Source organism: Salvelinus fontinalis, chromosome 18 (genome assembly GCF_029448725.1).
Source record: "Salvelinus fontinalis isolate EN_2023a chromosome 18, ASM2944872v1, whole genome shotgun sequence".
In the NCBI taxonomy this organism is placed as follows: Eukaryota; Metazoa; Chordata; class Actinopteri; order Salmoniformes; family Salmonidae; genus Salvelinus; species Salvelinus fontinalis.
Genome location: NC_074682.1, coordinates 28,277,706 through 28,294,026, shown reverse-complemented (window position 1 = coordinate 28,294,026; position 16,321 = coordinate 28,277,706). Strand labels below are relative to the sequence as shown.

The following is a 16,321-nucleotide window of genomic DNA, read 5'->3' as shown; positions in this document are numbered from 1 at the left end:
CCACGTGATCGAAGCAATCTTGAAGCGTGGAATCCGATTGGTCGGACCAGCGTTGAACAGACCAGAGCACAGGCGTTTCCTGTTTTAGTTTCTGTCTATAGGCAGGGAGCAACAAAATGGAGTCGTGGTCAGATTTGCCGAAAGGAGGGCAGGGGGAGGGCTTTGTATGCATTGCGGAAGGTGGAGTAGCTATAATCCAGAATGCTGCCAGCTCGAGTCGTGCATTCGATATGCTGATACATTTTAGGGAGCCTTGTTTTCAGATTAGCTTTGTTTAAATCCCCAGCTACAATAAATGCAGCCTCAGGATATATGGTTTCCAGTTTACATAGATAGAGTCCAGTGAAGTTCTTTCAGGGCCGTTGAGATGTCTGCTTGGGGGGGGGATATACACGGCTGTGATTTATAATTGAAGAGAATTCTCTTGATATATAATGCGGTCGGCATTTGATTGTAAGGATTTCTTGGTCAGGTGAACAAAAGGACTTGAGTTCCTGTATGTTGTTATGATTACACCACAAATCGTTAATCATAAGGCATACACCCCCGCCCTTCTTCTTACCAGAGAGATGTTTGTTTCTGTTGGTGCGATGCGTGAAGAAACCGGGTGGCTGTACCGACTCTAACATATCCCGAGTGAGCCATGTTTCCGTGAAACAGAGAATGTTACAATCTCTGACGTCTCTCTGGAAGGCAACCCTTGCTCGAATTTCATCTACCTTGTCAAGAGACTTGACATTGGCGAGTAGTATACTCGTGAGCGAAGTGCACGTCAACGGAGCCTGACCAGGAGGCCGCTCCGTCTGCCCCTTCTGAGGCGCCTTTGTTTTGGGTCGGCTACTGGGATTAAATCCAATCCGACCATCTCTGTCGGCGCGATGCTGCTTGGTTTCCTCAAGCATGGTGTTATGTTATGGGTAAGCTAGTCATCGCCATGGACTAGTGTAAATAAAAAACAGAATGAAGTTAAGTACAGGCAAAATCCTAGAGGAAACCTGGTTCAGTCTGCTTTCCAACCGACACTCGGAGACAAATGCACCTTTCAGCAAGACAATGACTTAAAACACAAGAACGAATATTACCAAGATGACATTGAATGTTTCTGAGTGGCCGAGTTACAGTTTTGACTTAAATTGGCTTCAAAATCTATGGTAAGACTTTAAAATGGCTGTCTATCAATGATCAACAACCAACTTGATAAAGCTTGAAGAGAGAACTTTTTTTTTTGTATTCTATCATGTATTGACTCAGGGGTGTGAATAATTACACAAATAAGATATTTCTGTTTTAATTTTCAATTTAGCAAACATTTCGAAAAACATGTTTTCACTTTGTCGTTTTGTGGGAAAGGTCATACCTACAGTTGAAGTCGGAAGTTTACATACGCCTTAGCCAAATAGATTTAAACTCAGTTTTTCACAATTCCTGACATTTAATCCTAGTAAAAATTCCCTTTCTTAGGTCAGTTAGGATCACCACTTTATTTTAAGAATGTCAAATGTCAGAATAATAGTAGAGTGATTTATTTCAGCTTTTATTTCTTTCATCACATTCCCAGTGGGTCAGAAGTTTACATACACTCAATTAGTATTTGGTAGCATTGCCTTTAAATTGTTTAACTTGGGTCAAATGTTTTGGGTAGCCTTCCACAAGCTTCCCACAATAAGTTGGGTGAATATTGGCCCATTCCCCCTGACAGAGCTGGTGTAACTAAATCAGGGTTGTAGGCCTCCTTGCTCGCACTCGCTTTTTCAGTTTTGCCGAGAAATGTTCTATAGGATTGAGGTCAGGGCTTTGTGATGGCCACTCCAATACCTTGACTTTGTTGTTCTTAAGCCATTTTGCCACAACTTTGGAAGTATGCTTGGGGTCATTGTCCATTTGGAAGACCCATTTGCGACCAAGCTTTAACTTCCAGACTGATGTCTTGAGATGTTGCTTCAATATATCCACATAATATATCCCTCATGATGCCATCCATTTTGTGAAGTGCATCAGTCCCTCCTGCAGCAAAGCACCCCCACAACATGAAACTGCCACCCCCGTGCTTCACGGTTGGGATGGTGGTCTTCGGCTTGCAAGCCTCCCCCTTTTCCCTCCAAACATAACGATGGTCATTATGGCCAAATAGTTATATTTTTGTTTCATCAGACCAGAGAACATTTCTCCAAAAAGTACGATATTTGTCCCCATGTGCAGTTGCGAACCCGTCTCAGAGCGTGTCTCCTTCCTGAGCGGTATGATTGCTGCGTGGTCCCATGGTGTTTATACTTGCATACTATTGTTTGTACAGATGAACGTGGTACCTTCAGGCGTTTGGAAATTGCTCCCAAGGATGAATCAGACTTGTGGAGGTCTACAATTGTTTTTCTGAGGTCTTGGCTGATTTATTTTGATTTTCCCATGATGTCAAGCAAAGAGGCACTGAGTTCGAAGGTAGGCCTTGAAATACATCCACAGGTACACCTCCAATTGACTCAAATTATGTCAATTAGCCTATCAGAAGCTTCTAAAGCCATGACTTTATTGTCTGTAATTTTCCGAAGCTGTTTAAAAGCACAGTCAACTTAGTGTATGTAAACTTCTGACCCACTGGAATTGTGATACAGTGAATTATAAGTTAAATCTGCCTGTAAACAATTGTTGGAAAAATTACTTGTGTCATGCACAAAGTAGATGTCCTAACCCACTTGCCAAAACTATAGTTTGTTAACAAGAAATTTGTGGAGTGGTTGAAAAACAAGTTTTAATGACTCCAACCTAAGTGTATGTAAACTTCTGACTTCAACTGTAGTCAGTCGCACAACTGAATGCATTCAACTGAAATGTCTACCCCGTTTAACCGAACCCCTCAATCAGAGCGCTGCGGGGGGCTGCCTTAATCCACATCCACATCATCAGCGACAGGGGAGCAGTTGTTGTTGTTGGTGGTTAGGGATTCAAACCAGCAACCTTTCGCTTACTGGCCCAGCGCTTTTAACTGCTGCATTCAGGCTGTAATGCAACAAAATGTGTCAAGGGGTACGAATACTTTCTGAAGGCACGATCTCCTAATAATATTGCCAGTTTGATGACTTGTGATTGGATGACAACAAGCTACACGTGCCACTCATGGAAAGCAAGAGCTCCAGCTGCAGAAATTATAAAACATTTCTCTCTCTGCAGGAAGCGCAATGTAGACCATCTGCATTGTGAATTCACGTGGAATTTTATGAATTTTTCTTATTTTAACTTAACGGCTTTAAACTGTATAACTGATCAATGCAGGTTATTTAATGGTAAACAAAAACAAATCCTATGAAATGACGTCAACACATATTGGAGGAGTTACTGGCTAGGTAACAGTGGCTATCTTAACTAACGAACTAGCTACATCGGTCGCGGCGCGCATGACCAGAATGGCACATCGATGAACCGCGAAAGGCACATCCCATTTCTGTTAGAAAATTGAGAAAGAGGAGGAGTTGGACTGTTTTGTGCCCAAAATCAACCTTTTAAGAACAATTTTCCATTTGTCACATTCCTAGTCTATGGTATTCTCTCTTCCCTCTTTTAAACTCACCAGACAAAGACTTGGTGATCCCCCATGAAATCAGCCCAATAGCCTGTTCATATGAACCCTATTTCCACTTGGCAAACGCACACACACACGCTCACTCACCCACATGAACAGCGACCCAAGGCCAGTGGGGGAAAGTCCATGGCTGTTCAGCAGGAAGTACGGAATGTGGGAAAAGGTCAGTGGTGCTAGCTGATCCGCAGTCTCCCTACACACACACACAAACAGAGAGTGTCTTCAGCTCAGGGCTCTCCGTCCCAACAAGTGCCTGTAGAAAAACACCAGCCCTGCCTGCCCCAGGACCCACATGTGCTGGGGCTTGGAGGCTAGCCCACTCACTGCGTGTGCTGTATGTGTTTCTCTCTGAACAACAAGGCCTACACATTGATGCCAATGGGTTAGCTTATTCTTTCTCTCGCTACTCTTTTTATCTCCCCCTTTTTCTATCTTCTCTCTGTTAGTGATTAGCTGAGAGAGAATTTCAGTGATTTAGAGTAATTTAGAGTCTTAACAGCTGGCTCTCCTCAGCAACAAACTAACTCCAGGCCTGCATCAAAAACCTCTAACCTGGCCCATATGCTATGTTTCTGTGGGGGAGGCTGTTTCTGTCTCTCTGGGTTGGAGGTGTGCTGGTTAAGGCTTGCTCATCTGCAGAGGGATCTGGTGAATGAGACCAGATCAAAGTCTCTGTTATTACAAGTGTTTCCAGAAGAGACTGTGCCGGTTACACTGTTCCATGTTCAAGCCCTTCATTATCTCTCAATGTGTTGTTTTAACTGGGGAGAGGTGTTTCATGGATCTGATTGGATGTCTAACTTTGTAAAAGGCATTTCGATTGAACAGTCACTGTATTGTGTGATAGCAGCTCTGATTGGCTGCAACCCTATCCTCATGACACACCACCGATTGAGAATAAATAATTCCTCTAACAGATCTGTACTAACTGGTTGTTCCCCTCCTCCCCAGCAGGGCGGCGATGGTGTTGCCATGACCGAGGGCGGCTGAGAGTCAGAGGAGAAGCTACGCAGCACCATGGAGGGCACCAGGGCCGCCGTCTTAGCGCCGGTCAAAAGCAAAGCCCCTCGACGGGATCGGAAGCGGCGTGTCGGAGCTTTGGTAAGGAAAGGGGGAGTCTGCCGGAACGGGACCACCTCCCCACATGGGGAGTGCACATCGGACGGAGCGAGAGGGCTTGAGTCCTCCTTGGAGGTGCTAAAACCATCCCTGCTGTCGAAGGGGCTGGGAGAGAGAGTGGGGGAGAAGGAGGGGGTGCGAGGAGCAGAGGTGTCACCTGAGAGGGAGGAGGGCCTTGGCTCCTGGGACATGAAGTCTCATGACGAAGAGGTTGTGCAGCAGGAGCAAGAGGATCAGCAGGAAAAGGGGAGTAGTAACAACCACAGCACCTCCAATACAGACAGCCCTGCCCTCTCCAGTAGCTGCACAGGTGAGACACACACACACAAGACCTGGGTTCAAATACTATTTCAAGTATCAATTACTTTCACACACATTTCATGGTAAGTATTCAGATATTTATTATTTGAATATTGGCATGTATTTGAAAATACTCATACAACTAAATACACTCCCATCCCCATGGTATTTGAAATATGTATTTGAAAATAATTTTAAATAGTAGGCTATTTATAGGGAATTATTTGAAAATACTTTCAAATACTTCCGATTTAAGGCTGTGACGGTCCTGCAATTTTGTATACGGTTATTGGCCAACCACATGACCACAGTCACCGTTATAATCGTTGGAATGTTTTTTTATTATAATTTTTTTTAGATTCACAGTTTCCTCTCTATGCTCCTGACTGCATATGCTGCTGCTGCTACTGCTGCTGCTGCTACTGCTGCTGCTGCTACTGCTGCTACTGCTGCTGCTGCTACTGCTGCTGCTGCTGCTGCTGCTGCAGGGAGGGGAGGTGTTGTCCAGCACCTGTTTGCTACAACACCTTGCTTGTTTCAGCGAGGAGCAACAAAGTTTCATCATATTCTAAAGAGTCCATGTTACTGCGGGAACAGACTCAAGCGTGCAAATGCCAGGTCGTTCCATCTTCAGTTAGCTGGTCGTTCCACACAACAACAAACGGTTTTGATGTTTTTGGTGTGTTTTATACGGTATTTATACAGTATTTGTGCCAGCCCTACTTCCAATAGAAGTAGTTGATTCAGGCCACATTATTTGAAAATACTCAAATAGACAGAAAAATTATTAAATACACATGTATTTGAACCCAGTTGTTGATGATTAGTGAAATGTGGCCCACCTTATGTGCTACATCTGTTTTGATCGTGGTTGTTCCTATAGCATAAACACAGCATCACCTTTTACGCTATTTATTCTCACAAAGGAAAGTCCCTGTGATGTTCACCTTTAGACATAGCGCCTATAACCCAGTCCCCTCGTTGACTTGAGAGAACTCTGTGTTCCAATCAAGAACTGTGTGCTGATCTATAATTTAAACTTCTAAATTATGTTCTGACATAAAACTCAGTGTGTTGATCTAGAACTGTTTTTTGGGGGCGGGTTCTACATATATTTATTACGTTTTTACACTCGGTGTGCTGATGATCTAGAACTCTGTTCTGACTGTACAGTAGGCTTTTATCTCTGTATTTACACTCACCAAGATAAAAGTAATCCTCAGTAGCCTGGCATAATTTTCAAGCTAAATGTGAAGGCATTTAATACATACTCAGATTTGTATAAAAAAAAAAAATTGAAGTGAGGAAATTTGCCCATCGAGGACAAAAGCTACAGTGTGACCAGTCACGGACCGATGTGACCATGCCTGGAAAGAGAGGGTTTTATGTGATTGTTACTTTACAACAATTAACTCTCCACTGGGGTCATTGTGGTGAGAAAAGTCATAATGAAATCCTCAGACGGTGCAAAGACTGCAACAATATCTTATCACATACCCCACCCTGCCCACTGTTAAACCTGGTGTCCTTTGACACTGATGCCCAGCTATAATCGCTTGAACAGGGTAAACAAATCAAACTTAATTAAAAGTTTTTTCTAAAAAAAATGTCAATACACTTTACAAAACTCTCCCTTACAACGTCGATATAGCGTACCTTGTAGGGCTGACCCCAATTATTCGACTGGTCGATACGCTGTTGGTCGACCAAGATTTTAAAAAATTGAGCAGTAGAGTGTGTGTGTGTGTGTGTGTGTGTGTTTTATTTTTAGGGCACACGAGACACCGGTCTTATTCACGCCCATCTCAGTGAACTAGTCCATTGCGGAGGCCGAGACTAATCGATTGCAGAGGCCGCAGAGATGGCACAGTCCAAGAAGAAGGGGAGTGTGGATGCACAATGCACGTCTCTCTCTCGATTGCGTACTCTCCAGCCAATTTGCAGTGGTGTATAGTACTTAATTAAAAATACTTTAAAGTACTTTACGATTTATATTTGACAACTTTTACTTCTACTTCACTATATTCCTAAAGAAAATAATGTAATTTTTACTCAATATGTTTTCCCTGACACCCAAAAGTACTCATTACATTTTGAATGCTTACCAGGACAGGAAAATGGTCCAATTCACACACTTATCAAGACATCATCCCTGGTCATCCCTACTGCCTCTGATCGGGCAGACTTACTAAACACAAATGCTTTGTTTGTAAATTATGTCTGAGTGTTGGAGTGTGCCCCTGGCTATCTGTCAAATAAAAAAAGAAAAGTACAATTGTTCTGTCTGGTTTGCTTAATGTAAGGAATTTGAAATTATTAATACTTTTACTTACATTTTAGCAATTCCATTTACTTTTGATACTTAACTTAATTTTAAGTATATTTAAAACCAAATACTTTTCGACTTTTACTCAAGTAGTATTTTACTGGTGACTTTCACTTTTACTTGAGTCATTTTCTATTAAGGTATCTTTACTTTTACTCAAGTATGACAATTGAGTACTTTTTCCACCACTGCCAATTTGTGCACATTCGTTGTTCCATAACGTCTTTGTGTGAATTGTTTGTTTGGTTGTTAGTGTCTATCTATTCCCCATTACATACACTACATGGCCAGAACTATGTGGACACGCCTTCAAATGAGTGGATTCGGCTATTTCAGCCACACTCGTTGCTAGACCTGCCCCGGACAACTGTAAGTGCTGTTATTGTGAAGTGGAAACGTCTAGGAGCAACAACGGCTCAGCTGTGAAGTGGTAGGACACACAAGCTCACAGAACGGGACCGGTGAGTGCTGAAGCACGTAGCACGTAAAAAATGGTCTGTCCTCGGTTGCAACACTCACTATGAGTTCCAAACTGCCTCAAGAAGCAACGTCTGCACAATAACTGTTTGCCGGGAGCTTCATGAAATGGGTTTCCATTGCCGAGCAGGCGCACACAAACCTAAGATCACCATGCACAATGCCAAGCGACAGCTAAAGTGGTGTAAAGCTTGCCGCTATTGGACTCTGGAGCAGTGGAAATGCATTCTTTGGAGTGATAAATCGCATTTTACCATCTGGCAGTCTGACAGAAGAATCTGGGTTTCAAATCAAACATTATTTGTCACTTGCGCCGAATACAACGTGTAGATATTACTGTGAATTTCTTACTTACAAACCCCTAACCAACAGTGCAGTTCAAGAAAGAGATAAGAAAATATTTACCAAATAAACCTAAACTAAAAAATAACACTAACGAGGCTATATACAGGGGGTACCGGTACTGAGTCAATGTGTGTGGGTACAGGTTAGTCGAGCTCTTCTATACATGTAGGTAGGAGTGAAGTGACTATGCATAGATAATAACCAGTGAGTAGCAGCAGTGTACAATACAAATGGAGGGGAGGTGGGGTCAATGTAAATAGTCCGGTGGCCATTTGATTAATTGTTCAGCAGTCTTATGGCTTGGGGTAGAAGTTGTTAAGGAGCCTTTTGGTCCAAGACTTGGCGCTCTGATACCGCTTGCCGTGCAGTATCAGAAAAAACAGTATGACTTGGGTGACTGGAGTCTTTGACAATTTTTTGTGCTTTCTTCTGACACCGCCTAGTATATAGTTCCTGAATGGCAGGAAGCTTGGCCACAGTGATGTACTGGGCTGTACGCATTACCCTCTGTAGCGCCTTACGGTGAGATGCCGAGCAGTTACCAGTCCAGGCGGTGAAGCAACCGGTCAGGATGCTCTTGCTGGTGCAGCTGTATACCTTTTTGAGGATCTGGGGACCCATGCTAAACCTTTTCAGTCTCCTGAGGGGGAAAAGGTGTTGTCGTACCCTCTTCACGACTGTCTTGGTGTGTTTGGACCCTGATAGTTTGTTGGTGATGTGGACACCAAGGAACTTGATACTCTCGACCCGCTCCACTACAGCCCCGTCGATGTTAATGGGGGCCTGTTCGGCCCGGCTTTTTCCTGTAGTCCACGATCCGCTCCTTTGTCTTGCTCACATTGAGGGAGAGGTTGTTGTCCTGGCACTACACTGCCAGGTCTTTGACCTCCTCCCTAAAGGCTGTCTCATCGTTGTCGGTAATCAGGCCTACCACTATTGTGTCGTCAGCAAACTTAATGATGGTGTTGGAGTTGTGTTTGGCCACGCAGTCGTGGGTGAACAGGGGGAGTACAGGAGGGGACTAAGTACACACCCCTGATGGGCCCCAGTGATGAGGATCAGCATAGTAGACGTGTTTTTGCCTACCGTTACCACCTGGGGGCGGCCCGTCAGGCAGTCCAGGATCCAGTTGCAGAGGGAGGTGTTTATTCCCAGGATCCTTAGCATAGTGATGAACTTTGTGGGCACTATGGTGTTGAATGCTGAGCTGTAGTCAATGAACAGCATTCTCACATAGGTGTTCCTTTTGTCCAGGTGGGAAAGGGCAGTGTGGAGTGTGATTGATATTGCGTCATCTGTGGATCTGTTGGGGCGGTATGCGAATTGGAGTGGGTCTAGGGTGTCCGGGTGGATGCTGGTGATGTGAGTCATAACCAGCCTTTCAAAGCGCTTCATGGCTACCGACGTGAGTGCTACGGGGTGGTAATCATTTAGGCAGGTTACCTTCGCTTCCTTGGGCACTGGGACTATGTTGGTCTGCTTGAAACATGTAGATATTACGGACTTGGTCAGGGAGAGGTTGAAAATGTCAGTGAAGACTGTTAGGGTTCTTTTCCTCGTTTCCTTATCAATCAGTTACTCATTGGTGAAATTAGCATTATGACAATATTTTTAATTAAATCATTCAGAAACCTTTTAATGCAATTGTAGACATAAGTTGACAAACAGGAACATATCATGAATGTTGCTGAGTAAGTTCTGCATCAAACAAAAGGTCTCAAGTTGTTTTATTAAATCAAATTCCCGCCTTAGTGATGTCACTGACTACGTCATTACCTTTTTACTCCTGAGACCAAAACCCAGCATCCATAGCTATACAAACATAGAGTTTCAGTGTTTATCTAAAAGCTAGGCAATGAATGTCCCCTCCCCAAAGTAGATTTATTGTGGAATGTCTGACTAGTCTCTTATCTCCCACACTCCCCTGCAGAGTTCTCTGTCACACATTATAAGAGAGAGAGAAAAAGCAAACAACTGTGGAACAATTCTAAAACTATATAATGAATATATATATATTGTTAATCTGTAGTCTAGGACCCTATAAATGTAAGGAGGGAGGGGTCTTATAACCCCTCCCCTACTATTAATAAAACATAAGCATAATCAATTATTCTAATTCATCAAACATTTTGGTACAACCCTTTTCATGACCCCTAGGTGAACCCGGCAAGACCCTTGCCAGTTGGTCCGCGCATGCTTTGAGTACACTTCCTGGTAATCCATCTGGCCCTGCAGCTTTGTGAATGTTGACCTGTTTAAAGGTCTTGCTCACATCGGCTACCGAGAGCGTTATCACACAGTCATCCAGAACAGCTGGTGCTCTCATGCATGCTTCAGTGTTGCTTGCCTCGAAGCGAGCATAAAAGGCATTTAGCTCGTCTGGTAGGCTCGCGTCACTGGGCAGGCAGATGCCAGGAGAACGATACCCGCCCCAGTACATAGTGCCAACTGTAAAGTTTGTTGGAGGAGGAATAATGGTCTGGGGCTGTTTTTCATTGTTCGGGCTAGGCCCCTTAGTTACAGTGAAGGGAAACCTCAACACCTTAACAGCATACAACAACATTCTAGATGATTCTGTACTTCCGACTTTGGGGCAACAGTTTGAGGAAGGCCCTTTCCTGTTTCAGCATGACAATGCCCTCGTTCAAAGCGAGGTCCATACAGAAATGGTTTGTTGAGATCAGTGTGGAAGAACTTGACTGTCCTGCTCAGAGCCCTGACCCGCAGCAATGTTCCAACATCTAGTAGAAAGCCTTCCCCCAAGAGTGGAGGCTGTTATAGCAGCAAAGCGGGGACCAACTCCATATTAATAACCGTGATTTTGGAATTAGATGTTATATGAGCGGGTGTCCACATACAATCGATTGGTCGAACGAACAGAGGACTTTCGGTCGACCAAGATTTCTTTAGTCAGTGACAGCCCTAGTACCTTGTAAACAAATGGTCGGCAATTAGCCTTAACTTAATTTGCAGGCCTAGATCTCATCCACAAATGGCTTTAGAGAATGGTTAGCCCTGTGTCCTTGAGAGGCCCATTGACTTCTCCTCCAGATACAGACACCCTTTGATATGGAGCACTGCCTCTCTGTTTGTGTTTTACGGACGAGAGATCGTTATCTCCAGTCCACTTAAACACACACATAGTTACACCGCCATTCATGCGTGCATACTCACACACGCATGCACACCCTCACCAACTTACACACACCCTCAGTACATGGAGCAGTTCAATGTGTCTCGGTAAAGCGTTTACACCAACCAGTCAGACCAAACAGCTACTGTACCAAGAGGACACTGCTCTCACGGTTTCCTCCACCAGTGGCTCCTGAGACATCCTCCATGGTGTTCTATTAAAATCAATTGGAGACATTTTATGAGGTAGTGCAACAGAACTAGGTGGAGGTCTGGGAGTAATGGAATGAGAAACCTTGTTCTCTACAGGGCCATGTAGACATTCTCTCCTTTATTCTCCCGTATAGGACTCTTCTCTATTTCCTACAATCTGGTCATATTTGGCCTCCTCTCCAAGCTCTGCCAACCTAAATGTTCCAGTCTGGTCAGTCGAGCTGTGTGTGTTTGTCTTGGCAGGTGGGAGATGGCACCTTCTCAAAGGAACTAATGTTGTTAGGATGTGGTCTGTACGACGGTCAGGTCAGTTGAGGTCTCTGAAGTTTTTTTCTTTTTCGTAAAAACATTGAGAATGAGTCAGACTACACTACACTCTGTTAGGGTTTCAAGTAAACAGTATCGCTGCAGACAAGCAACATCTAGTGTTTCCCTCGAAACGACTACACTCTTGTCACGCAACTTTGCCACTGAAACGTATTAATAACACCACTCTTCTCAGGCGCTGGACAACAGGCAGTTTAAGTACTGAAGGTAAAAACATCTCTATCTACTCAGTGTTTGATAGTTTACCCCAAGGAGGCACATTAAGGTGGCAATGAGGTGCTTCATGTTTAAGCAGAGTTTACGTTATACGAATAGAAAAGCAAGTTCACTGAATTCTTCGTCATTAAAACCTAGTGTTGGACTGATACGCGTGCTTCTACACCTGCATTGCTTGCTGTTTGGGGTTTTAGGCTGGGTTTCTGTACAGCACTTTGTGACATCAGCTGAGAAGGGCTTTATAATAAGGGCTTTATAAATAGATTTGATTGATTGATGCACACTATGGCGCTTTCTCAATGAATCTTTCCTAACATCTTCTCTCCTCGCCTCCTTCTCAGCCATATAGGAGAAGACTCAAGGTCTCTCCCCACTGACCCTATTCTCCAATGTTTTTTGAGAAGGAGGCAAGGAAATAAGATCCAAGGAATGGAGGAAAGATTCATTGGGAAAGAGTCTCTTAGAGAGAGGAAAGTGGTCATGGATGAGGCATTGAGAACCCCCTCGGCTGGTCTGTCAGTCTGTTCTCATTCTGGGGGAGTTACTTCTCCTCAGGCGCCTCGGCTTCCTCCCACACAGCGGAGCTCAGACCCTCTTCCTTCTCGCTCTCTGTGTGGCTCTCCGCTGCCCGGCCTGCCCCTGCTCTGCTGGGTTTCCCATGTTTTCATCCTGGCCTAGCCTAGCAATGTAGCCCTGCCGTCAGGTTAAACCTAGAATTAAATGGACAGATTAGAACACCCGTAACGTGGTCCTAAATTTTCAAGTGGAACATTGCATTGAAGTTCCTTCTACTCCATTCTGTTTCTATGGTGTGTAGCAGAGTGGATAGAACAGAAGGCTCTTGGTTACAAATTCTGAAATGGAATGTTGCCTTATAACGTAATGTCCCTCCTTGCTATTCTAGTTTTAAACAGGGTGTTGGAGAAATCCCCCTAGCAACAGAACGGATAGAACAGAACACATGGTTGGAACATAATGTGTGGAGTAGAACGCACATGGTTCTAAGTTCTGGAATGGAATGTCACTTTAATCCGATTCTCCCTCTTAGCCGGTGTTATTCTATGGTGTCTCCTACCCCTGGCATTTCTAGCATAGCTCATGGGCTCCACTGGGAGAACCCTTTGGCAGGCAGTGGCAGAGATTACACCTCAGGGAGGGAGCAGGCTGGAACTCACCAGCACTGGGCAGATCCTTGACACATACACATTTACACAGTGGTGGAAAAAGTACTCAATTGTCATACTTGAGTAAAAGTTAAAATACTTTTACTCGAGTCATTTTCTATTAAGGTGAGTCACCCAGTAAAATACTAGAGTAAAAGTCTAAGTATTTTGTTTTAAATATACTTAAGTATCAAAAGTAGCCAGGGCCACACCAACACTGACATTATTTACAAGCAAAGCATTTGTTTAGTTAGTCCGCCAGATCAGAGGAAGTAGGAATGACCAGGTTTGTTCTCTTGATAAGTGTGTGAATTTGACCATTGTGGGTGTCAAGGAAAATGTTTGGAGTAAAAAGTACATTCTTTTATTTAGGAATGTCATGAAATAAAAGTAGTCAAAAATATAAATGGTAAAGTAAAAATACCTCCAAAAACGATTTAAGTAGTACTTTAAAGTAGTTTTACTTAAGCACTTTACACCACTGCATTTACACATATAGAAACATGCACATAAACATGCGTGCAAGTGCACTCATGCCAAACTCCCATTGCACATAACAGTGGTGGGAAAAGTACCCAATGGTCATACTTGAGTAAAAGTAAAGATACCTTAATAGAAAATGACTGTAGTAAAAGTGAAAGTACCCCAGTAAAATACTACTTGAGTAAAAGCATAAAAGTATTTGGTTTTAAATACAGTTAAGTATCAAAAGTAAATGTAATTGCCGAAATATACTTAACAATCAAAAGTAAAAGTATATAATATTTTAAAATTCATTATATAAAGCTAACAAGACGGCACCATTCTCTTGTTTTTGTTTTTGTTTTTTTTACGGATAGCCAGAGGCATGCGCCAACACTCAGACATAATTTACAAACTAATCATTTGTGTTTAGTGAGTCTGCCAGATCAGAGGCAGTAGGGATGACCAGGGATGTTCTCTTGATAAGTGTGTAAATTAGAAAAAAAATCTGTCCTGCTAAGCATCCAAAATGTAACGAGTACTTTTGGGTGTCAGGGAAAATGTATGGAGTAAAAAGTACATTATTTTAGTGAAGTAAAAATATCAATAGTTAGTACAGATACCCCAAAAAACGACTGAAATAGTACTTTAAGGTATTTTTACTTAAGTACTTTAATCACTGCACATATACATAACATTGTTGAGGTAGTGTTGGTAAATGTACATATAGCCCAGTGATACACGCAAAGCCATAAATATACTGTCCAGACTGGTGCCACCAACATTAACTTTAACATTTTTAGTCTGACTCCAGTGTCATCCTTATCTCACTTCCATCTCTTTACAGTCACTCCAGTATTACAGAGAAATGCTTTCATATTACACACATTTCCATGTGGATTGCTAACTATATGAGTAATTGAACTGTTCAGTAATCCCAAATATAATACAAGTACATTTATATGACGAGGAGATGTTCCTTGTCTGGTAATGTGATCAGGAGAAACTCCTGTCCCTAGTTAAAGTCAGTCAGGGATTCAGAGCCCTAGAATAACAGAACCTTCCCTTATCTATCTTTCTCCAGATCTGTCCCAGACGTCGTCTCCATCGCTGTCGGACCAACTCCTCCTGGGTCGAGAGGATGGGACGGGGGCCGGGATCAATGTGGAATGTCGTATCTGTGGAGACAAGGCCTCAGGGTTCCACTATGGAGTACACGCCTGTGAGGGTTGCAAGGTGAGGAAGCAGTGATTTGAAGGGATGGGAAGATCCCAGGAGGCTCCCAGAATGTGTTACGTAAAATGTATTGGAGCAGCTCTTTGCATAATTTATAAACTGTAAAGTCTACTGCTCTATATATCTAATAAAACCTTTCTCACTGTTTTTGCTTTCTTCCCCCCCCTCTACTGACTCGGTTTCTCTCAGGGGTTTTTCCGGCGGACCATCCGTATGAAGCTGGACTATGAGCGCTGTGAGCGCAGCTGTAAGATCCAGAAGAAGAGCAGAAACAAGTGCCAGTACTGCCGCTTCCAGAAGTGCCTGCTGCTGGGCATGTCCCATGACGGTGAGACACAACCACATTCCTCCTATTCTCACATGTTTACTGGAGAAAGTTGGGGATGTACCCCATCAGTGAGTACTTGTGAGTATCCCCAATTTATGGATGCAGACTAAAATGAGTTTTCCTGCTTGTTCCCAGCGATCCGGTATGGCCGCATGCCGGAGGCAGAGAAGAGGAAGCTGGTGGCGGGCCTCCTGGCGGGAGAGAAAGTCCCGACCACCAACCCTAATGGCTCAGATCTCAAATCCCTGGCCAAGCGAGTCAACAACGCCTATCTGAAGAACCTCAACATGACCAAGAAGAAGGCTCGCAGCATCCTCACCGGAAAGACCAGCTCCAGCCCAGTAGCGTATCCATATGTAAATGAAATATACTGAACAAAAATATAAACGCAACATGTAACAGTTTGAATGAGTTACAGTTCATGGAAATCAGTCAATTGAAGTCAATTCATTAGGCCCTAATCTATGGGTTTCACATGAGTGGGCCTGGGAGGGCATAGGCCCAACCACTGGGGAGCCAGGCCCAGCCAATCAGAATAGGTTTTTCCCCACAAAAGGGCTTTAATTTAGACAGATACTTTTCAGTTTCATCAGCTGTCTGGGTGGCTGATCTCAGACGAAGAAGCCGGATGTGGAGGTCCTGGGCCATGTGGTAACACATGGTCTGCGGTTGTGAGGCTGGTTGGTCGTACTGCCAAATTCTCTAAAATGACGTTGGAGGTGGCTTATGGTAGTAGAGAAAAAAAAAATGTAATTATCTGGCAACAGTCCAGGTGGACATTCCTGCAGTCAGCATTGCCGATTGCACTCTCCCTCAAAACTGGAGACATTTGTGGCATTGTGTTGTGTGACAAAACTGCACATTTTAGAGTTGCCTTTTATTGTCCCCAGCACAAGGTGCACAGGTGTAATGATCATTCCATTTAATCAGCTTCTTGATATGCCACACCTGTCAGGTGGCTGGATTATCTTGGAAAAGGAGAAATGCTCATTATTAACAGGGATGTAAACAAATTTGGGCACAAAATTTGAGAGAAATAGGCTTTTAAAATTTTATTTCAGCTCATGAAACATGGGACCAACACTTGCGTCTATATTTTTGTT

The 16,321-nt window shown here is 43.5% G+C and overlaps 1 protein-coding gene across 6 annotated transcripts in view; it reads left to right on the top strand.

Annotated features, from left to right (window-relative positions):
• Positions 1-16,321, top strand: part of LOC129815897 (peroxisome proliferator-activated receptor delta-like) — a 54,278-nt gene that overhangs the window by 17,117 nt on the left and 20,840 nt on the right. For 3 of the 6 annotated variants that reach the window (XM_055870083.1, XM_055870081.1, XM_055870084.1), the window contains exons 2-6: positions 4,526-5,003; positions 5,352-5,672; positions 14,739-14,890; positions 15,080-15,218; positions 15,354-15,574. In XM_055870083.1, coding sequence (XP_055726058.1) covers positions 4,592-5,003; positions 5,352-5,672; positions 14,739-14,890; positions 15,080-15,218; positions 15,354-15,574 — 1,245 coding nt within the window. In that variant the 5' untranslated portion in view covers positions 4,526-4,591. The remainder of the gene's footprint in view (positions 1-4,525; positions 5,004-5,351; positions 5,673-14,738; positions 14,891-15,079; positions 15,219-15,353; positions 15,575-16,321) is intronic. The other 3 variants (XM_055870085.1, XM_055870086.1, XM_055870082.1) reach the window with 2 other exon arrangements.